The sequence below is a fragment of the Amblyraja radiata genome, chromosome 1 (genome assembly GCF_010909765.2).
Source record: "Amblyraja radiata isolate CabotCenter1 chromosome 1, sAmbRad1.1.pri, whole genome shotgun sequence".
Taxonomy (NCBI): Eukaryota; Metazoa; Chordata; class Chondrichthyes; order Rajiformes; family Rajidae; genus Amblyraja; species Amblyraja radiata.
The window spans coordinates 100,675,268-100,698,914 of NC_045956.1; the positions used below are offsets into that span (position 1 = coordinate 100,675,268).

A 23,647-nucleotide genomic window follows, 5' to 3' on the forward strand; every position below is an offset into this window, starting at 1 on the left:
ACTTTTTCAACGAATCTTCATTGCACCCTTACCAATACAAACTTTCTGGGATAAATTGGCCAGAATCACACACGGTGGTCCAAATGTAGTATAACTGGAGCTGTAATTGCATTAACAAGTCCAACCCCTTCGAAAGGCCAATAAGTCTGGAATTCAAATTAACTGTGTCCTCTTAGCTGGTGATTTTATGATTCCAAAGTTAAAGAATAAACAGGCGGACTTGCAGTTTATGTTACAGGGAACAATGGATCAGGAGCTACTGCTTTTCCATATGACCAGTAGCTTTACTCAATTAATTTACTTTACTTTATTTACTTTACTCAATTAATGCAATAGCTGTGTTTGTGCTTTCATTTGACTGATATTGAAAAGTGCAAGGTAAGGAAATACAACCCTCTCGTAAAGGATTCTGTTGGGAATTATACAGATGCAATTTAAGAAATTTGGAGTTGTACAAAATAATATTACTTTGTATCATTTCTAGCAAGGAAACATTTTGATTTAAGGATTACAATAACTTTGATTTTTGTGTAATAGTGAGTGGCTAAACCTTGAAACGTTTTTGATCAAACACACTATATGAATACCAGAACCTATCAAGATATCATCTCTTGGTTGGCTCAATGAAAAATAAGTATGGTCTGATGTTAGTTTTATGCTCAATCTGAATTGCCAAAATCCAAGCATTAAAATGTTGAACAGTTTAAAAAGTAGCACATACAATTAAGTATATCTTATTTATATGCACTAAATAGATCAAATACAAATTGAAAAGATCATAAACGAAAGCTGCTGTGCAGTGGGAGAAGTTATGTTAAAAGCCAATGACAGTTCGAAGTTTTAATATGCATTAAATGGTTGAGTTCAAACAGCTGCTTCTGCTGTCATGCACTCTAAATAAAAAAGACAATTTATTCCATGTTTATAACCATATAAACTTTTAATATGGAACAAAGTGTGCAAAGTAGAAGCCATCATCCCAATGACAATTCCTTAAAGTTTTTAAAGGCCATGAAATGGCACTAATTATAGTACAAGCAGTATCAAGAGTTAACAATTATTTTACACACGTTTAACATGGCTACAACTTTGTTGGCATATTTATAAATTTAATTTACACCATTTTGAAAAAGCAAGCAATGCATCCCATAACTTGCGACAGCAATATAAATAATATTGCAAGTTTCCCCAAAAGCAATATTACCCACAACTCCCTCTTGCACCACTACATCTTTTATAGCCGAGAAAGTTGGCAGTCATGTTCTCTGCAGTTTCATTTGTATGATTGCATTTAATTTGGTTTCACACGAGTCTGCAAACCCAAATGTAATTTTATTTTGCTTTAGGTGGGACAACTCTCACTTGTTCCCAAATGGTTCCAATCTAGTATTGATTAGCAAGATGGAGACAGAAAGGAGGTCAATCATAGACCTTAATTATGGAGTACAACATAAATCAGCATGAATACTATAATTAATAATGTCTTCCTTTAAATTAAAAATTGCAATATCTAAATCCAAACAAAATATCCTAAGAGCTGCAAAGATGATATCAACCTTCATATTAAACAAAACAAATTTTACCTTGAATAAAATGAAACAAACATTTGACCCAGAATTATATGAATATATAGTACGCGCACCATACATCATTTGTTTGATAACATGCATTATCAAACTGTGATTCAGAAGTGATGCTGCAATAAAATAACCCTGGGATAATTTTTTTTAAAGTGCTCAAAATATCAATAAACCCTTTAAGTAGCATTCCCATTCAATGAAATTAGATGGCTTAGTGGTATCAATAACACATTTTAAATGATTAATAAATGGGAATAATAATGAAAATTGGTATATTGCAATGTTTTTCTTTAAATTGTTGGCAGCCATTTCCATCTGACTTCAACAGGAGTAAGAATAAAACCAAAGTAAAAAGTGGCGAATCAAACTGGACAGTAATATACAGCAGTTTAAGTCAGATATTACTTGTTCAAATTATTAAAATGCACTATTATTATAGATCAAAAACATTTAAAAATAGATATTACTTTTCTTTCCCCCTAGATTTGGTTCAATGGGAATGTCAGCAACATTTATCTTGGTAAATGGGGAACTCTCCTCACCACTCCCAGGTGTTGAAGTCTAACCACTCTTCCATAAGCAAGTTATGAATTATTTTCTGGAAACCAGAATCTCCTGATTTAGCAACTCCGTAACTAAATATTAGGAAAACAGCAAGTGACATGTGTGTAACGTAATGGACTGAACCTCTTGTATTACGATATGCGAGAATGTAAGGTCCTTAAAAACATTCCACTATCAGAGAATTTCAACGGTAGAAGGTAACCAGTGGTTATGACAAATAACAAATAGCTACAAACCCAGCATGGGTGAAGGTCATCCCAACATCAGTTGTGAATACCAAAACCTTATTTGACAAGGTTTGCACTTTATTTCATCCCAGTTCCTTATTTGCCATATCATTAATATGGCTTATAAAATACAAAACTGAAAAATATACTTTTTAAAAATACTCACAGGGTCTTAAAATTAGGAGATACTTTAAGTAATATTCAACATTCTACTGTATATAACTCCTCTGATCAGGCTCTAAGCCATTCTCTGGGGGCACATTTCCACTGGTGACAGTTTGTCCTTCATAGCTTGTAACAATCATTATCTATCTGTTAGTATTATGTTTTGTGGCTATTCATCCTCAAAGATTATTAAAGCAAAGCTTAATATTACCTTTCCCAATATTTACACATGAAACTTCATCAGTAACCCCAAATAGCAACATTGCCAAATGTAACATCCCTGCCCCAAGTGCTACCTTGGCCAAAATAAGTGGACTGAGCTTTGCTGACTACGAGACAAAGATTATCTCAAAAGTTTTCAATACACAATTTACCAGAGACAGTGATCCATTCAAACAAAAAATAGAGCAATATAATTAAAGAAAATATGAAAAATGAAATCAGAATTATTCTGAAGACAATGTGAACTTGCGGGGTCTTCTGTGCTTGCAAAGCAGGTTGATCTAGTCTGTAAGTTGAAGTTCAAGTTTCTTATTTTACACCCCATTTCAGATCCTACTGCTCCTAGCCTTCACCTATGCAATACTATAATACGTTTTAGGAATGTAGGAGTTTAGATTATTATCCAGATTTCCTAAACCATCCCCATCCATATCATGCATCCCACGGCAACAACACTCAAAAGAAACCGAACTGAATAAGGAATTGTGAACATGAGTTAAGAGTGTTGCTGCTCCACATACATAACATACTAGCCTTTCACCCGAAGATTTTACTCACATAAAAATCAAATGCATCGTTCACGGATGTCCACAATTATATAAATGAAGAAAGACATTTCAATTGAATGTATGCATTTTAAAGCCTAATTCAAGCATTGTTTTCTTAAGTGCAAAGATATTTGTGTCATAAAATGCCATCTGATCAGAGACGCAGCAAACATTTTGTCCAATGTAGCAGGTACCACTACACAATGACTTTGAATCTAGTGTGCAATAAACGCTCAGGTCCTTATCGAATGTTAGGGGAGAAACATTATGATAGAGATGTCTTCCCTTGGAACTCAGATTAAGACAAAATAGATTGCCTTCCAATTGAACATTACAAATTGGCATACAAATTCAGAACAGCATTGGCACTGGAAATGTAGAGAAGTCAGTAGTGCATCCTTGAAATTGATGGATGCTAGTGTACATTTAAATAATACATATACGCAGTATAGGTAGGCACTGGTATACATCTTACAGTATCCTGAATACCAGAACATTTAAATGAAATATACTGATAAGCCAAAAAGTGTGTGGAATATACTGCACTGTGCAGAAAGTAAGAATTTCCAAAGGTCTGCATTTTACAGGAATGGGATTTTAAAACAACTATTTCAAGCAAATTACAGATAAAATCTAATGGCATCAAAAATCTGAAAGGAGGAGTCACTGTAACAATGCTCAAGCCATCTCTGTCTAATTATCACCCCAAAACTGGCATGAAAAGTTATAATAATCTTATTAGGGCAAATTAACAATGATAAGGATATCCTGCTAGCGTTGTACCCCAATATAAAGTACAGTGACAGATGTAATATTGAAAATATCCCACTCTCCCACACTTCTCATGGACAACATCTGTTCATAACATCACTAGCAGAGATCTACCATAGGGATACTCATCTTTCCCCAAATTCTTTTAAAAGGAATGTTTTCATTTGTCTAAAATAGAAGAGGTTTTTTTTTTTAAGTATTGCAATTAACTGTTCAACTATTATAGGTACTATATTGGGAATAGTGATTTTTTATGAAAATATCAGTAAAATATACATCAGTAAACTAACAGTTTTGGCAATTATTCAGGCCAGTTATTGGTTTGGTCAGCTGGTTTCTTAGCTGGTAATTGTAAGAAATTCATATCCATAAAGCTAATCCACAGGAGGAGAAGGAGGTTCTTGCCTTGGATTCTGGAAAACAAATTGAATGGCATTACAAATCATAAATAATATTGTAAATTTTCACAATGTGCTCTCAGTATTCAAATGGCTTCATAAATACATAAGAGGGCACGTCAATGAGTGGAATAAACGGATCCACCTTATCCTGTTCATGTACCATCCTAGAACAAAAATACAAAGTAACATTTCACAGTTCAACAACAGAGTAAACAAAGGATATGGTTAAACAAAGGAAACTATTGCACATGGTTGACGTTGAAAAGATAAAATCCAGCTTTTCTTATAGCTAACAAATGAGTTAAGTAAGAATGAAAAAGGAGACAAGACCACCATAGATTACAATGCTTTGAAGAATGAGCAATATAATGGATTAAAATACAGTGTATATTATCCAGCAGTCTGTCTATGCCAAACAAATAATGATAAATTGCCCCTGGATCCTCTCCAGAGCAATTGCACCCTTTCTACAATATGTCATAATCTTCCAGCATGGAATCAGGTCCTTCATCCCAACTTGTCCATGCAGATCAAGGTGCCCCATTTAAACTAGTCCCATTTATCCACATTTGGCCCATATCCCTATAAACCTGAAGAAGGGTTTCGGCCCGAAACGTTGCCTATCTCCTTCGCTCCATAGATGCTGCTGCACCCGCTGAGTTTCTCCAGCATTTGTGTGTACCTTCCCTTTAAACCTTGTGTGTGTCAGTGTGTGTGTAAGGGTGCGTGTAAGGGTGTGTGTCAGTGTGTGTTAGGTTGTGTGTGAGAGTGTGTGTTAGGTTGTGTGTGAGAGTGTGTGTCAGTGAAGCGGCGACAACACCCGGAGTGAGCGGAGACTTGGCGATGTCCGGGAAGCATTTCCCTGCCCCCCCCCCCAGGAATGCGGGCCGGCCCAGGTGCTCTGTGTCCAGCTGGGGTCCGGGGGAGGTGAGGGACAGTGACCTGGGGGTCGGGCATCGGAGTGGAGCCTTAGCCGGAGATTCATCCCCGCGGCTCCGGAGGCGGCACTGACGCCCCCACTCACCCGGTCCGCTCCTGGCACCGGGCCGGGGTTAAAACTCCATGGGGTGTGGACAGAGTGGCCGCCGGACACAGCCGCTGGAGGTGAGGGTGGGAGGTGTGAGCGGTCACGGTGTCTCGGGGGGGGGGGGGGGGGTCGATGCTGGGACCACCGCCGTGTCTCACCTTTCACACCATCTGTACGGGAATGTGAATGCGGGTGAGCAGTAGACAAAAATGCTGGAGAAATACTTGAGTCTGAAAAAGGGAAAACTCAGACATAGATGCTGCCTCACCACCTAAGTTTCTCCTGCATTTTTGTCTATATTGCAATTTAAAATAGTGTGCGATGGGCTTAAGCCAATCAAATTGCTCGTTCTTTATGGGAAACCCACCGACAGAAAACTATTCTCATTGTTGAGTGTGGAGTGTGGCTTTATTTATTTATTTATGTTTTTTGAGCGTAAGAACTTCTGTCATCAGCGTGAGAGCGTGAGAAATTCATGAAATGCGTGAGTCTCACACTCAATGCGTGAGAGTTGGCATTCCACTGTTTACTCTCCTGTCTGAGCATCTATATCTTGGTTATCTCTAGACTTGAGTATTTCAACATAATTGTGTTCAAGGCTTTTATTCTAACTTCCATAAATCCCAAATCACTCACAACTTGTGCCAGTATATCCCAATATGCAAAAAGTTCCAGTACCTCAATGCTTGCTGGCCTATGACAGATTCCAGTTAAGTTATGCCTTTTCTTTTTTTCCACTTAAGTTTTTATTGATTATTCACAGAGATATATACAAAACAGTGCAACACCATCACCATAAATAAATAAAATAAATTAAAAAATTTAAAAAGGGATAAGGTTATGCCTTTTCAATTACTCACCTGCTTTTTCTACAGAGTGTTCTATGATATCCAATATTTTCCATTTCTGTCCTCTAATACCCAATTGTATGTCTTAAACTGTCAAGGCCAGCAATATATTTCCTAACCATTTTGCCTTGTTATAACTGATTAGTATGGCAAAATGATGTAAGAATAAGAGTTGTGACTGGAATTCTCAGCCTCAGAGGGCGGTGGAGGCTGGTTCTCTGGATGCTTTCAAGAGAGAGTTAGATAGAGCTCTTAGAGATAGCGGAGTTAAGGGATATGGAGAGAAGGTAGGAACGGGGTACTGATTGTAGATGATCAGCCATGATCACATGAATGGCTCGAAGGGCCGAATGGCCTACTCCTGCACCTATTGTCTATTGTCTAATGCTCTGCTCAAGATGACAAGAAATTGCATAGTGTTATCAGACTCTTGAACTGACTTCTCATGTTAAGGATGTATTCATGATCATCCAATCTACTTCATTATGGTTCCTGTGTGATCTACTCGGACCGTGCGCAAAACAAAGATTTTCAACTATATTTTGGTAAATGTGACAATAATAAACCAATGCCAATTTTCTCCAAGATCCTCCTTAATACTCCCCTACATGAAAAAACTAGGAGAGCTAAGCCAACATCTCCCTATGTGGATTTGTGTTATGTTATTTTGATAATAGTCCTGCTTTGCAGGACTATTAACAGTTGATTACATTAACAATGCTGCATAAGTGTAAGTTGCATTTTACTTCTGATAAACAATGCAGCCAATTTTTCAGTCCTATCTTTAATAGAAAATCTTGTTGGCAAAGGACAAATAATCAGCACTGTAATGGGGTAGCTTTGTCTGAAGCATAGCTATTGAATAACAAACATGGGTTTAAAACATCAAACATATTCAGAACAATAACGACAGCTAATGTCATTGTGAATTTAGTTAACTCAGAATAATTCAGAAGGCATGCAAATTTTGTTGGTGTTGTTATGCAAGTCAGCCAACTTACATTGTGTGGCCCTTGTGATTTTCCACTCGTTCGATATCCTCTCAGGCTAGCAGGTCTCATCAGGAACAACACAAGTGCAATGACCATCCAAGCCATCATAATCATAGAAATTGTCATTCCATTATCATTGACAGTGTTTGGTCCAGGCACTGAAGAGAAAGAATGAATATTGAAATTACTGTTCAGATGGATGTCGTGGGGCTTCTCAACCTAACCTGTTCCCTGGCAAATATACAGGGTCAGGTGCAACATTGATTTTACACACCCTTCTATATATTACTTCTAAATGACAAAGAAAAATGGGCTGCTTTCTACACAAGTCCCTAGTGCACTCAAGACAGTTCATAGTTTAGTTGGAGTTTAATAGTGTCCTTTAGCCTGATGGTTTGGAGTTTAGAGATACAGCATGGAAACAGGTCCTTTGGCTCACTGAGTCCACACCGACCAGGGAACACTAGTACTACATTATCCACTTTTGCATCCTAACACTAGGGGCAATTTACAGAAGCCAATTAACCTACAAACCTGCATGTCTTTGGGATGTTCGAGGAAACCGGAGCACTCGGACGAAACCCACATTGTCACAGGGAGAACATACAAATTCCACACAGACAGCGCCTGAAGTCAGGATCGAACCCAGGTATCTGGCTCTATGAGGCAGCAGCTCTACTGTTGTGCCACTGTGCCGCTCCAGGGACGGTTGATGGGAAGAAGTTGTTCCTCAACCCAGAGGTCACAGTTTTTAGACTCCTATACCTTCTTCCCAATGGCAGGAGAGGAAATGAGGCGTAGTGTGGGTTCTTGATGATGTTGTCAGCCTTTTTGAGGCATTGCCTCCTATAAATCGCTTCAATGGTGGGGAAGTCAGTACCCGCAGTGGACCAGGCAGTGTTCATCGATTTTGTAATCTCCTTTGTTCCTGGGTGTTTGAATTGCCGAACTAGGTTGTGACGCAATCAGTTAATATGCTCTCTACTGCTGTTCCCCTGTAGAAGTTCAAGAGAGTCTTCGTTAACATACCAAAGCTTCTCAATCTTCAAAGGAAGTAGAGGTGTTGATAGGGTTTCTTTATGATCGCATCAATATGCTGGGCTCAGGATTGATCTTCAGAGATATGCACGCTCAGGAACTTGAAGTTGTTGACTCTCTCGACCGATCCGTCGACGAGGACAGATTCGTGGATCCTCTTAAAAAGTCAATCAGCTCGTTGGTTTTAATGATGTTGAAAGCAAGGATGTTGATCTGGCACCAATCAGACTATCGACCTCTCTTCTACAATCTGACTGATAATTTGTCCAACAACAGTGGTGTAGCAGCAAATTTAAAAATGGAGTTGGATACTGTGTCTGGCTACATAGTCATATGTATAGAGTAGAGAGCAGGGCACTGAGCACACAGGCTTGATGTGGTCTTGTGCAGATGGTATTGAGGAGGAAGCATTGCTAATTCGTATCGATTGTGTTCTGTCGATGAAAAAGACAAGGATCTAATTGCCAAAGGATGTTCAGAGACGCAGTGCCCTGAGCTTAGTAACAAATTTGGAGAGCATGATGGTGTTGAACACTGAGTTATAAGAGGTCTCATAAACCTTTGGTGTAAAGTGCTGCTGCAAACCACTCCTCCTAACTAATTGGCTAAGCAATCCTTAGGGTAAAAAAGAAAAAAGTACTGAAGTAACTCAGCGGGTCAGAGAGCATCTCTGGAGAACATAGGTAGGTGCTTTTTGGGATGGGACCCTTCTTTAGATATCGGTTGTTTTTCTCTCAATCGTTTTCTGTCCTATTTGCTTCTTCAAGCAAAATAACCACAGACAAAAAGCTGGGCAAAGTTCCTGCATCTGAAGCGTGTGAGAAATAAAAAAGATTATTCCAATAGAATAGATGTGCTAAAAATGGTAAACGCTCACCATTTCCTGGAGTGTCCATCCATTGTCATTCCATTTTCATACTTCAAGACAATAACCAATTGACCATGCTCCAGGTAAGTTCTAACTTTATACATGGTTACTGGGCAGGACAAAACCCAAATTCGACTTCAGAATAATCAGAGGTAAACTCAGGTTTGAGTCCAGGATAACCTGGGATAATGCCAGATTACACCAATGTGCCACCTACCCTTCAGTAGTTCAGGTGCATTGACTCATGTTGGCTTGGAGAGGATGTCCAATGACATAGGAGCCAAAAGATTCCACTGGGTTACTGAGATACTGAGTTCCGTTAAGACCTTGGCATTATAATGGAGGCCCCTAAAAGATGAATTGGAAGGCAACTGGAAAATAGATCATGGGCACCATCAACTCTTTGCCTGTCTTCCATAAGTTCATTAGTTCATAAGTGATAGGAGCAGAATTAGGACATTTGGCCCATCAAGTCTACCCCACCATTCAATAATGGCTGATCTATCTTTCCCTCATAACCCCATTCTGCTCATAACCCCCAACATTTCCAATAGGAAATCCCTGCAAGTGCTGATAATTGTGATGGTATCCAATAGTAGGGTTTTGGAAACCTGACCCAATATTACTCGAGTTGGCACATGATAATCAATATGCTCTGTACAAAACAACTGTATCTCATACTTGGAATTTCATTACACACTGCACCTAAAATTGCTTTCTACACCTGTAGTATTTTTCAGACTAATGCCTTACTAATGCCTAATCAATGTAACATCCACCATCCTTTCCTCATCAATCACCTTTGACATGACCCGCCGCAGACAAAGCTATGCTGACTCTCCACGATGAGCCCATTCTGTTCCAAATGTAAGTAAATGGGCAGCATGGCTGGCAGAGCTGCTGCTTCACAGCACCAGACACCCGGGTTCAATCCTGACCTTGGGTGCTATTTGTGTGGAGTTTGCATACTCTCCCGTGACAGTCAGGTTTTTCTCTGGGTGCTCTGGTTTCCACCCACATCCCAAAGATGTGTGGGTTTCTAGTGTAATTGACCACTGTAATGTGCCCTTAGTATTTAGGGAGTGTATGCGGAAATGGACCATAGAACTAATATGGATGGGTGATCGTTGGTCGTCGTGGTCTTGGTGGGTTGAAGGGCCTGTTTTCATGCTGTATCTCTAAAACAGAAACTTAAATCTAAATTATATCCCAAAGAATCCTCTCTAATAGCTTTTCAACCACTGTGTTAGGCCTTCTTTGCCACACTATCTACCAACGACACCACTTGCACTTGTACTCCTATATTCCTTGGCTCTACAGGAATCTACAGGGCCCTACCATCAACTGTGAAGATCCTGCCCTGGTTTGACTTCTCAAAATGCAAAACCCAACACTTACCAGAATTAAACTCCTGCTTTCCCAATTTTCATTTCAATTTCACTTCTACACTTGCCATACACTTACATGCTTTCTACTGCACCAAGCAGAGTGTCAAGCAGAAAACTTCCTTATGTAATTGTCTATTTATCATGTCATGCATGGGGCTGTAGAATTAGCAGCCCCACTTTTTCTTTGTCATGACATGTTTACCCCGAATTCTTTGTATCAGCTTCTTAAATATCTCCCATTTCACTGAGACAGTTATATTCAAGTTGATGTTTCCAGTCGATTTTTGACAAATCAGTTAAATAAAACTAGCTTTACCCCCAATTTACTGCATTTACTCCTATACATCCTTTATCCAGAATAGTGCTAAATCTGTGAATTACAATCACCATCACAAAAATGCTGTTCCGCTAGCATCCGTCCATCTGCCCAGCTTCTTCATTGAAAATAAAATTGTGAAATGCTGACACTATATTTTATACTGATAAAAAATGTTCTCCTGGTTGAAATCTAGAAATCTGTTACCTCTACGCCCCTGTGAATCCCTATCCTTATTCACACTGATTGTTTCCCAGATACTATTAGAATAATTGAAATCCTCCACTATTACGTTTAGTTTAGTTTAGAGATAGTGTGGAAACAGGCCCTTTGGCCCACCGAATCCACACCGACCAGCGATCCCCGTACATTAACACTATCCTACACACACTTGGGACAATTTTGACATTTATACCAAGCCAATTAACCTATGAACCTGTATGTCTTTGGAGTGTGGGAGGAAACCGAAGTTCTCGGAGAAAACACACGCAGGTCACGGGGCATTGATTGCAAGTTTTAATGCCCAGATGTACAGTATCATCTTGTGCTCCAATCAAAGCAGGAGGTTTCCACACGTAAAAGTCATTCAAAGAACTATCCAACTTTAATATTATTATTTTTTAACAAATAAAATGATTGTTCAATGAAATGGAAGTGTATGTAGAAAATACGGTATGGGTTATTATATTTTAAAAATGTTTTTAACCAGATAAATCTGTTTCCCACCCTCCCAAGAACAGAACCCTCATAACCTGCCTATATGCAGTAGGAAAGAGAAGATTACCAATTCCCAAATGGTAAATATTTTTTGTTGACAGAAGATCAATGACCTCCAAATCAACCACCAACATTTACACAATTTGACCGAATGATCAATTTAAACTAAAACAGAACTTACATTCCTGCAGACACTCATTGTCTGTGCAGTATGATTGTGATTGCCGTAGCTGAAAAAGAGAAAAGGGAGAAAGTGTGATTCTCTATTTTGTGAAAGGCAACAACTTAGCCAAGTATCTTTTATCAGACTGAGGCAGAGAATAGGTTAGTTTCACTGTCATGATGGAAACATTTCTCCATTACTCGGAAGGTTCCCAACCCAAAACAATCCAGCAATTTGCTTTTTTCCCCCACTCAAGATTCCAGCATCTACATACTCTTGTGTTTTCAACTCAGTCGAGCAGATTATTTGCACTCCTTTCTAATGCAGGTAACCCAGGCCTATATTCAAAAAACAACTGCAGCTTAATATAATGAATGCTGTAATAGGAATGAAGGTTCCTACAATTTTACAATCTCAGATCTTCTGGAGTGCGAAAAGGCCACTGAATGTCATCTTTTAGATCATCATTCCCATTCCCAAGAACAGGTCCAAACCTCCAGAGTGGTGGAGGCTCAGGTTAAATGTTGAAGAATTATTTCAGGAAGTTACCTTTTTTGGGTGGAAAGCTGGTTGATACTGCCTGAGAACAACCTGTCTTTGTTGGCATTTTGGTTCTAACACTGGACTCCGTGTGAATTCTTTCTGTCTACAAATAGGCGCTGCGAGCAGAGTCCATCTGGGACGCTGGACTAACAGAACACTGAGAGTCTGAGAAGATGACAACCGGGGACCAAATCAACACAGCCTAGCGCACCCGTCCATTCGCGCCACCTCTGCCTTGGTCGCGGCCAAGTTCGTCTGGCATGGGTTGAGGAAGCAGGTCGCAGCATGGGCCCGTTCCTGCATCCCATGCCAGACTTCCAATGTGCAGAGACATGAGCGACCGCGTGTGCAGGATTTCGCTGTCCCGGACGGCAGGTTCCTGCACATCCATGTCGACCTAGTGGGTCCCTTGCCGTGTTCGCGCGGGGCTACTCACCTACTGACTACCGTGGACAGGTTTACCAGGTGGGCGGAGGCGATACAGTTAACAGATACCTCCGCTGAGGCGTGCGCGAGGGCCATCGTCTCGAATTGGATCGCTCGTTTCGGGGTTCTCTCCGATATCACTACTGATCGTGGGGCCCAGTTCACGTCCTCCCTGTGGTGTGGTATGGCGCAGCTGTATGGCGCGAAGCTGCACCAGACCACCGCGTATCACCCAGAGTCCAACGGTTTGGCTGAGCATTTCCGCAGGCACCTCAAGTCAGCGTTGAAAGCTCGGCTCACCGGCCCCGATTGGGTCCTCCTAGGCATCAGAACAACGCCCAAGGAGGACCTCAACGCCTCCTTGGCCGAGTTGGTTTACGGCTCGGTTTGCGAGTACCTGGGGATTTCCTGCTCGATCAGGAGATCCCGGCTTCGGCGGTGTTAGCTGACCTTAACGAGCGGGCGCGCGCTTTGGTCCCAGTTCCCACTTCCCGACACGGGTCGTCCGCGGTGCATGTGCCTACTATGTTACAGGATTGTGCTTATGTTTTCCTTCGTAGGGATGCTCATCGCTCGCCGTTACAGCGGGTGTACAAGGGTCCGTACAGGGTGCTGAGGACTGGTGCCTTGACGTTTACGTTGGACATGGGTGGCAAGGAGGAGTTTGTTTCCATGAGCCGCCTTAAGCCAGCACACATCGACGAGGATAGCCCAGTGACGGTGGCCACTCCGCGGCATAGAGGCCGTCCACCGGCCATTTTGCCGCCCTCTGCACCTGTTACCCCCGGTTATGTTTCTCCCCGGTCCCCTCTGTTACGCCCGTCCCTCGTTCGCGTTCTTCGCGTCCCTCCGGTTCTGTTATGCCGGCCCCTACCGTTACGCTCGCCCAGACGTGTCAAGTGAGCCTGTGTACTGAAGAGTGAATTTTTGAATGAAAGTTCGTTTAAAAGTTCAGTTGTCGTTCTTGCGACCGCCAAAAGTTACTATTTAATGACAAGACCCATACAATTTTGGTTGCAATTGCCAGTGTAAGAAGAGAAGATGGGTCGTGGCAGGTAAGATAGTTGAGGAGAGAGAAAATGAGAGGCAAGCTATGTCCCAAACCTTAACCCACGACTGCCAAAGAGCCAGACAGTGAACATAGGTTATGTGGCCATCCTTTACATTGTTTTATAGCTACGTGGCATAACTACATCGTTTTATAGCTACGTGTGCCATGAAATACATTTGCAAACAAACACCCTTATAATTAAGCAATAATATATCAATCCTAAAAGTTGCTGTTGCTAACAAAAATATTTATTTTTCCCAGGTTTAAAATATGTCACTCAAGACCTTTGATAGCTGATTTTAAGTTTCAGAGTTCCTTTGAAAAACGTGTTTTAATGTAAATCATAGTGCTTCCTATAAAATACCAATAAGAGCTCAGTTTAAATGATGGGCTGGTGCAAATGGCAGTGCAGCATTTTATTTACATTCAGCCCTAACATTAGTAGCAGAATACTCAACGTTCTAGCTGTCGTTGGATGCTTGAATTAAAATGTCAGTCAGCCTGTCTCTGCAGGGTTGAGATAAAGCCGCAAGATGTATTTAAAGTTCCTACTTTCCTTGTAGATAATCTCAATCATACTGGAGAACAGCATGTGTGTAGTGGACAGACAGAACAGCATGCCAGACAGGAGGCGGGAGAATGGCCTGTGATATTGCTCCGATGTCTCAAACAAAAGCCTCTAAAATTATACAATTGGTCCACAGTTAAAGTCCTAAATTGGTGCAAAGCCAATTTTTATGGCAGGCACTGTTAAAAGCAAGAGAGTGGGAATTCGGGACCAGCCTGTTCCTGTTAGAGCGACGGGCAAAGTTGACAGGAGTAGGGAACCATGGATGACGAGATTGAAGCTCTGGTCGAGGAAAGGAGGAAACATCATTCTGGAGTTTAACTCTGACATATGTATGGTGATGCATTTTGATAAGACAAAGCTGGCCAGGAGTTACACTGCAAATCATAGGACCCTGGTGACTGTTGTAGAACAGAGATACTGAGGAGTACAGGTATAAAGTCCCCTGAAAGTGGTGAAAGCAGTGATTGGCAAGATTGCCTAGATTAGTATGGGTATTGGATACATGAGTTGGGATATCATGCTACATCTGTATAAGCCGTTGGTGAGTTCAAATAAGGCTTATCCTGCCAAGATGTAGCACCTCACACTTATCAGCATTAAACTCCATCTGCCATCTTTCAGCCCATTCTTCCAAATGGCCTAAATCTCTCTGTAGACTTTGGAAATCTACTTCATTATCCACAACACCACCTATCTTAGTATCATCTGCATACTTACTAATCCAATTTACCACACCATCATCCAGATCATTGATGTACATGACAAACAACAGTGGACCCAACACAGATCCCTGAGGCACCCCACTAGTCACCGGTCTCCAACCTGACAAACAGCCATCCACCATTACTCTCTGGCATCTCCCATTCAGCCACTGTTGAATCCATCTTGCTACCCCTGCATTAATACCCAACAATTGAACCTTCTTAACCAACCTTCCATGAGGAACCTTCTCAAAGGCCTAACTAAAGTCCATATAGACAACATCCACTGCTTTACCCTCATCAATATCCCTAGTAACCTCTTCAAAAAATTCAAGAAGATTAGTCAAACATGACCTTCCAGGCACAAATCCATGTTGGCTGTTCCTAATCAGACCCTGTTCATCCAGGTGCTTATATATATTATCTCTAAGTATCCTTTCCATTAATTTGCCCACCACTGAAGTCAAACTAACAGGTCTATAATTGCTAGGTTTACTCTTAGAACCCTTTTTAAACAGTGGAACAACATGCGCAGTACGCCAATCCTCCGGCACTATTCCCGTTTCTAATGACATTTGAAATATTTCTGTCATAGCCCCTGCTATTTCTACACTAACTTCCCTCAATGTCCTAGGGAATATCCTGTCAGGACCTGGAGACTTATCCACTTTTATATTTTTCAAAAGTGTCAGTACTTCTTTTTCTTTGAATCTCATAGTTTCCATAGCTACTCTACTTGTTTCCCTTACCTCACATAATTCAATATCCTTCTCCTTGGTGAATACCGAAGAAAATAAATTGTTCAATAACTCCCCCATCTCTTTTGGCTCTGCAGATAGCCGTCCACTCTGTCTCTCTAATGGACCAATTTTATCCCTCGTTATCTTTATGCTATTAATATAGCTGTAGAAACCCTTTGGATTTACTTTCACCTTACTTGCCAAAGCAACCTCATATCTTCTTTTAGCTTTTCTAATTTATTTCTTAAGATTCTTTTTACATTCTTTATACTCCTCAAGCACCTCATTTACTCCATGGTCTCAGTCATGTATAGACTCTCGGGCTATTTACGTTGCAGGGGAGGGGAGTAGGAGACTGAGAGCATGTTCACAATCCTGTGGTGGAACAAACAAGGAGAAGTTGTTCCAAGAGACGTACAACATGGACTTCGGATGATCACACCAGAGGCAACGGCAGACGACAAACTCGGCAGAGAGTGGAGAGACAGCGCTTCAGGAGACCCTTCACAAAGAGGGCTGGGCCTAGCACTGAAGGGGAAAGCTTGTAAAAGTCTGGGAGGAAGGGCAAGGCAATAGGGGAGATAGACACAAAATGCTGGAGTATCTCAGTAAGGCAGCATCTCTGGAGAAAATGAATGGGTGACATATCGTTTCGGGTCAAAAATAATAATCACCTGCTATCTCTCATGTAGGCCCTACATTCTAAAAATACTTCAAACACAAAACATTGAAATCATACTTCTACAATGCACTAAAACATGATTTTAATATATCAAATTTCAAAAAGTCCCTACCGTGGGAGGGGGTTGCCCCCCTCCCCCACCCTTCCACCGCTCAGTTGCTTTGCACGCTCGCTGGGTACCCCCGAGGCCGGTGTTCAGTGATCGCTCAGCCCCCCCCACTTTCAAAAACGCTCCGTGGCCCTTGCAACTACAGATGTTAAGCTCACTGGCCTACAGTTCCCAGCATTTTCCCTGCAGCTCTTCTTGAATAAAGGCTCAACATTTGCCACTCTCCAATCTTCCGGCACCACTCCTGTATTTAAAGATAATTTCCCCCTTTATGTATTTATAAAATCACTTAGGATTGTACTTAATGCTATCTACCAGAGCTACCTCCTGGCCCCTTTTTGCCCTACTGATTTTCTTTACTTGACTCCTTAGTTCCCGAAACTCCTCCAGGGATACACTTGATCCCAGCTGCGTCCCATGTGTCCTCCTTATTCTTGACCAATGCTTCTATTTCGCTCGTCAGCCAAGCTTCCTTACGTTTGGCTGCCTTGCCCTTCACTCGGACAGGGACTTGCATATCCTGAGCTTTTGTCAGCACACTTTTAAAAACATCCCACTTGGCTGATTTCCTTTCCCCTCAAACAACCTGTTCCAAATCAACTTGAGCGAGACTCTCAATTTAGCATTTTAGCATTTTAACACAAGGGCCCCTCTCTGTCCCTATCCATAGCTATCTTAAACCTAATCGAACAGTGGGCACTGGTCCCAAAAGGCCCCCCAAAACACTTAATTCACTTACCCTTCCCAATTTCCCAAGAGTAGATCAAGTGTTGCCCTCTCACGTGGGGCCCTCTATATATTGCTGGAGAAAACTCCTGAACAAAATTCCCCAGTTAATATTGGGAAAGTTAAAATCCCCTACTATAACAACCGTATTTGACTTGCAGCTGTCTGCAATCTCCTGATATATTTGTTCTTCTAATACCCATTGTTTATTTGGGGGTCTGTAGTACACCCCCAACAAGGTGATCATCCCTTTTTGTTCATCCACTCCACCTATAGCCACAATAGATGAACCGTCCGTAATGTCACCTCTGATTCCTGCCGTGACATCCTACTTAACCAATGATGCATTCCCCCCCCTCATCTTTTACCATTACCCGTCTCTCCTGAAGCACCTGTATCCCAGAGCATTGAGCAGCCAGTCCTGTCCCTCAAAATTGAAAATCCATTTGGCTTTATGGTTACTGTACTTGTTTGTAGCAGTTTGGTACATTGAATTGACTGCTGTCAACTCCGAAAACAGTGTCAACCACTTAGTAGACACAAAATGCTGGAGTAACAGGCAGCATCTCTGGAAAGAAGGAATGGGTGACATTTTGGGTCGAGACCCTTCTTCCGTGTCAACCACTTTGCTTTAGTCTGAAGCTGCATGTGGGTCAAACTATTTAGTTTGGCACACATGCAGCTCCAGACTAAAGCAAAGTACAGTCCACAGATTTTCTTTCCTTAATAAGGGCCCTATCCCCCTTGATAGGTTAACTGACGACAAGCCATTGAGCTGAAATATCAACTCTATTTCTTTCTTAATAAAAAGCTGCCTGGCCCGCAGGGTATTTTCAGCACTTTTTTTCTTTACACCAATTCTAAAGTATCACGAGTGACATCACTGCCAATATCCTTTTATTCCAGAATCACTTAATTATACAAATTTATATTTCCTGGCAGTAGAGGAAAGTGAAGTCATGTTGCTTGTAATTTCCAGTCACATAACCATGATATACCCTGGTTCATTAATCTTCACATAGGGGACCTCATTGAAACATACAGAATAGTAAGGCTTGGATAGAGTGAATGTGGAGAGGATGTTTTCATTAGGGGGAGAGTCTAGGACTAGAGGTCATAGCCTCAGAATTAAAGGACGTTCTTTTAGGAAGGAGATAAGGAGAAATTTATTTAGTCAGAGGGTGGTGAAACTGTGGAATTCTTTGCCAAGTCAGTGGATATTTTTAAGGCACAGATAGATAAGATTCTTGATTAGTACTAGACTCCAGATTCAAAATGTCTGGTTTTATTGGAGGAGTCCTTATTATTAAGCACAGCACTGTTGTTTATGAATTGAATTGAATTGAATTGAATACCTTTATTGTCATTCAGACCTTATGGTCTGAACGAAATTTCGTGCCTGCAGTCATACATACAATCATACAATAATAAACAACAATAAACACAAATTAACACCACCACAGTGTATCCTCCAAGCACCTCCTCACTGTGGTGGAGGCAAAAATCTTAGGGTTACTGTCTCATCCCTCCTCTTCTCCCTCTGTGCTGAGGCGATTCCCCACCGGGCGATGGCACAACAGTCCCGCGGCTCACCGAACCCCGCAAACGGGCCGGTTCAAACACCGCGGCCCGGGGGTGGTCGAAGCTGCCGCCCTCCAGTCCAGCACACGCAGATACAACATGGAAACAAACCCTTCAGCCCGCCAAGTCCAAGCCGACTGTCGATCACCCGCAGGGACATGGATCATGCATATGCAGATGATATTACAATTATCCCAGTTCTTTGAACAAGATGAGAAGATTGAGTGGTAAATAAGGCTTAAGGCATGCTTGCCTCCATAGGATGGAGTATTGAGTACAAGAGTCAGGAAACCATGTCGTTTTTTAAAATTTTGGTTAGTTTGCATTTGGAGTATTGTGTTGCACTCTGGTCGCCCCATTACTAGAAGGATGAGGTGGCTTTGAAGAGGCTGCAGAAGAGGTTTACCAGAATTATACCTGGATTAGATGGTATCATATCATATATTGGATATGTGTGGGTGCGTGTGTGTCATTTTGTGTGCGATTCACATCTCCTCGAAAACCCGACTCGGTAACGGAGAAATTTGTACATATTCCGGTAGAGATTTACCTCATGATTTCAAAAATCCACTCATCTGTAAATTTGATTCATTATTTCCTGAGTTTTTTTTACTGAAATTGTTCACCAATCTGACATATTTTTCAAATCTAAGTGCTGAAGCGAGCTGATGACGTCACAATGCCTTTGCTCGTGGCCCACCCGGCTTGAAGCCCAGACCCCCCTCTCTGCAGCAGCTGACGAGTTACGTTAACCCCTCTCCCCCCACTTTACAATCCGAACAGCTTTTTAAAATCTAACGAGCTGGATGACGTTACAATGGCTCTCACCCCCACCCCCCAGGCTCTGGATTAAAGCAGCTGACAAGTTACGTTAACCCCCCCCCCCCCCGACTCAGTCATTTTGTCGCCTCCCGACTCGCTGTGCTGTCGACTAGCACTCGCCCGGCCGTCCACAGCGCAGCGCCCAGCCCCGCCCACAGCCCAGCATCTCAACACGAAGTACACTCGCGCCTCGGTTCCCGCAGTGCCCAGCCCCACCCACAGCCCAACCGCTGAACAAGAAGTACGCTCGCGCTTCGGGTTCTAGAACATGGCAGCGGCCGTTATCATCGTGCGGGCGCAGGGCAACGCGATGGGAAGGTGGCCCTGGCGGCCATTACTCTCTATGGGAGAGGCCGTCTATGGAGACCTGCGATTCCTCTGTTGATCGCAGGGACACAGGGAAACGTGACACCTTTTCCTCACTGGAGATCCCGATCCCACCTGGCGATCTCTGGCTGTCACAAGGGACGACCTCCTCTCCGTCTCCGCCCTTTTATTGCCCTTTTAGTTATCTTCTGTTGCTCTTTAAAAGTTACCCAATCCTCTGGCTTCCCGCTCATCTTTGCTATGTTATACTTCTTCTCTTTTATTTTTATACTGTCCATGACTTCCCTTGTCAGCCACCGTCACCTCTTATTCCCCTTAGAATCTTTCTTCCTCTTTGGAATGAATTGATCCTGCTTAATTCCCAGAAATACCTGCCATTGTTGATCCACTGTCATCTCTGCTAGGGTATCTTTCCAGTCAACTTTGTCCAGATCCTCCCTCATGGCTCCATAGTCCCCTTTGTTCAACTGTAATACTGACACCTCCGATTTTCCCTTCTCCCTCTCAAATTGTAGATTAACACCTATTATATTATGGTCACTACCTCCTAATGGCTCCTTTACCCCGAGTTCCCTTATCGAATCCGGTTCATTACACAACACTAAATCCAGAATTGCCTTCTCCCTGGTAGGTTCCAGTACAAGCTGCTCTAAGAATCCATCATGGAGGCATTCCACAAACTCCCTTTTTTGGGGGTCCAGTATCAACCTGATTTTCCAGTCTACCTGCAAGTTGAAATCTCCCATAACAATCGTAGCATTACCTTTTTGACATGCCAATTTTAACTCTTGATGATTCAACTTGCACCCTATATCCAAGGCCACTGTTTGGAGACCAGTAGATAACTCCCATTAGGGTATTTTTACACTTACCATTCCTTAGTTCTATCCATACTGACTCTACATCTCCTGTTTCAATGTCACCCCTCGCAAGGGACTGAGTTTGATTCTTCACCAACAGAGCTACCCCACCCCCTCTGCCCACCTGTCTGTCTTTTCGATAGGACGTATACCCTTGAATATTCAGTTCCCAGCCCTGGTCCTCGTGCAGCCATGTCTCTGCATTTCCCACAACATCATACTTGCCAATTTCTAACTGAGCCTCAAGCTCATCCACTTTATTTCTCTTCTTCGCGCATTCATATACAGCACTTTAACTTTGATATTCATCTCCCCTCTCACACCGGTCACTATTGGCCCTGACCTTACTCTCTTATCCCTTCTCAAACTTTTCTTCCCATTAATTCAGGAGTCTTTTGTAACCTTTCCTGTACTCACTTCCCCTTTAACTCCATCTTTATACTCCCATTATGTCAACCCCCCCCCCCCTACTATTAAGTTTAAACCCACACATGTAGCCCTAGCAAACCTGCCTGCCAGAACAGCTTATTTCTGCTTCTATGTTGTACATTTTTAAATACAGAACTGTCTTTATTTTTGCTCCAAGATAACTTTTGTTTTAGGTTTCAGTTCCTCATTGACTCAAACCGGCGTCTGAGTGAAAAGGAAATAACGAATGTTGCTAAATAGAGATAGTTAATAACTTATGTATTATTTCCAATTCTGCCGACACAAAATTTACATATGCAAACCATCCTCCAAAATGATGAATAACAAACTCATGTTTATATGACTGGCAGTATAATGCAAACTGTTATGGCAAATCAAGTGAACATTTGCACCAACAGCTACTGATTTTAACACACATTTAGACAGAGCTGCAAAGGCTACTTCCCTGCTATAATAAAAAGCAAACAAACTGTATTTTCCAGAAATCCAAAAACAGATCATAGAATTGATGGAACTATTCAGACAGGTCAGGAATCACTGAAGAGAGACTAACAAAGTTACAATTTCAGGTCGATTACTTTTATTTAGAACTCATTGAATGGAATTCACGTATCACTGCACCTTAATTGGTACACGTGACAATAAAAGACTATTGAGACGTTTAAAACCTTTCAACATTTTCTGCTTTTAACTACTCTACTCTAAATAGACAAACTGACTATTTAATCAACGAGAGTGACAACTGTAATTGTCTGCTGAAAGATACAAGAATACAAGATACATCACCGGGTGGTGGCGCATGATGGCAGTCTCACTAACAGTCTGTCTCGTCCTTTTCTTCTTTTGTTGTTTTTAGTCTGTTGTTAAATGTATGTTTTAGTGTATCTTTTATATTATGTGTGGGGGGTGGGGGAAACCTTTATCTCTTTCCTCGATGGAGATGCAACTTTTTCTGTATTGTATCTCCGTCCGCACGCCGGCCAAACATTGTAGCTGGCGGTCCCTTTGCTGGGGATCGACTTCGGGAGCTCCGACCGCAGGAGCTTCGACCGCCCTGACTGCGGATGGTTCGACTACCCCGACCGTCGGAGAAAAGGAGGGAAGGTGATAATATGTTATTGCCTTCCATCACAGTGAGCTGTGGTGAATGTTTATGTTAATTTTTATGTAGTTGTGTGTCTTGCTGCGTTTTTGGTATGACTGTATGGCAAGTCAAATTGTTTGTTTGTTCTTACACACTTGGCTAATAAATTCTTTGTATCTACCTTGAACAATCTGGAAGCTCTTCAGTGATTGGTTAAAAGAAAGATACAAACACTTGTATTTAGTCGTAGAAAAGTAGACCGGAGAACTTCCTTAATGGCGTTTATTAATGTAGTAAGGAATTTTAACCATTGACCAGATGGTAAAAGAAACACAATAGCAGCTGAGTCAGGTGGGAAACTCTTGAAAAATCATAAATTACGATCTTTGGTTTCTAATGCAATGTTAATAGCATTCTTTGCAGAATTGGTAATGTTCAAACTAAACGTGTTACGGGATCTGATTCCTGCAAAGGAAACGTTCATCTATTGCCATTCGCTTAGAACCGCGAAGTCGATCTATGAACCCCAAACCCAGCTCTGAACATTGGCAGCAATTTTACATTCCTTAGTCTCGGCAATTGATGTACGGAAGAGAATAAAAGAGTAACTCCCTGTAGCCCTCATAACCAGCCTTACCAAAACTAGTCTCTGGCTGAAATAACAAAGTGACCACAATGTGAGCGGTGTTCAAGAATAATCAAGATAATAGAAACAAAGTACGAGAGGTAAGTTGAAGTGATAGATTGGCAAACTATGTTTATGACCAGGCCATGGAAATTGAAGGAAATAATGCAGCAAAGATATATAACCATAGAGGTACTTTCACATTCAGTCCCTATAAACTAGGAACGATTTTTACAGAAGCCAATTAAGCTATAAACCCGCACATCTTTGGAATTTGTGAGGAAATCAGAGCACTCAGAAGAAACCCATGCAAGGGAGAATATGCAAACTCCACACAGACAGCACCCGAGGTCAGGATCAAACCTGGGTCTCTAGTTAAACTCAATAAATCAAGAGCATCTGCGAGTGGACAAGAATCATCAACTTTTCGGCAAAATACTGAATCGGGATTCGTAGTGGAGAGTGGAGATAGACAGTATGAAGAGAGGAGGAATGGTGAGACAGAAGTGAGAGGTACACCAGAGGGATGACAATA

General features: G+C 41.7%; 1 protein-coding gene across 2 annotated transcripts in view; it reads right to left on the reverse strand.

Annotated features, from left to right (window-relative positions):
* Positions 1-914: 914 nt before the first annotated feature.
* The window catches only part of smim14 (small integral membrane protein 14), a 28,250-nt gene continuing 5,517 nt past the window's right edge, over positions 915-23,647 (reverse strand). For both annotated transcript variants that reach the window (XM_033027203.1, XM_033027212.1), the window contains exons 3-5: positions 11,854-11,902; positions 7,355-7,503; positions 915-4,490 (exon numbers count right to left, since the gene is read on the reverse strand). In XM_033027203.1, the coding sequence (XP_032883094.1) occupies positions 4,452-4,490; positions 7,355-7,503; positions 11,854-11,902 (237 nt within the window). In that variant the 3' untranslated portion in view covers positions 915-4,451. The remainder of the gene's footprint in view (positions 4,491-7,354; positions 7,504-11,853; positions 11,903-23,647) is intronic.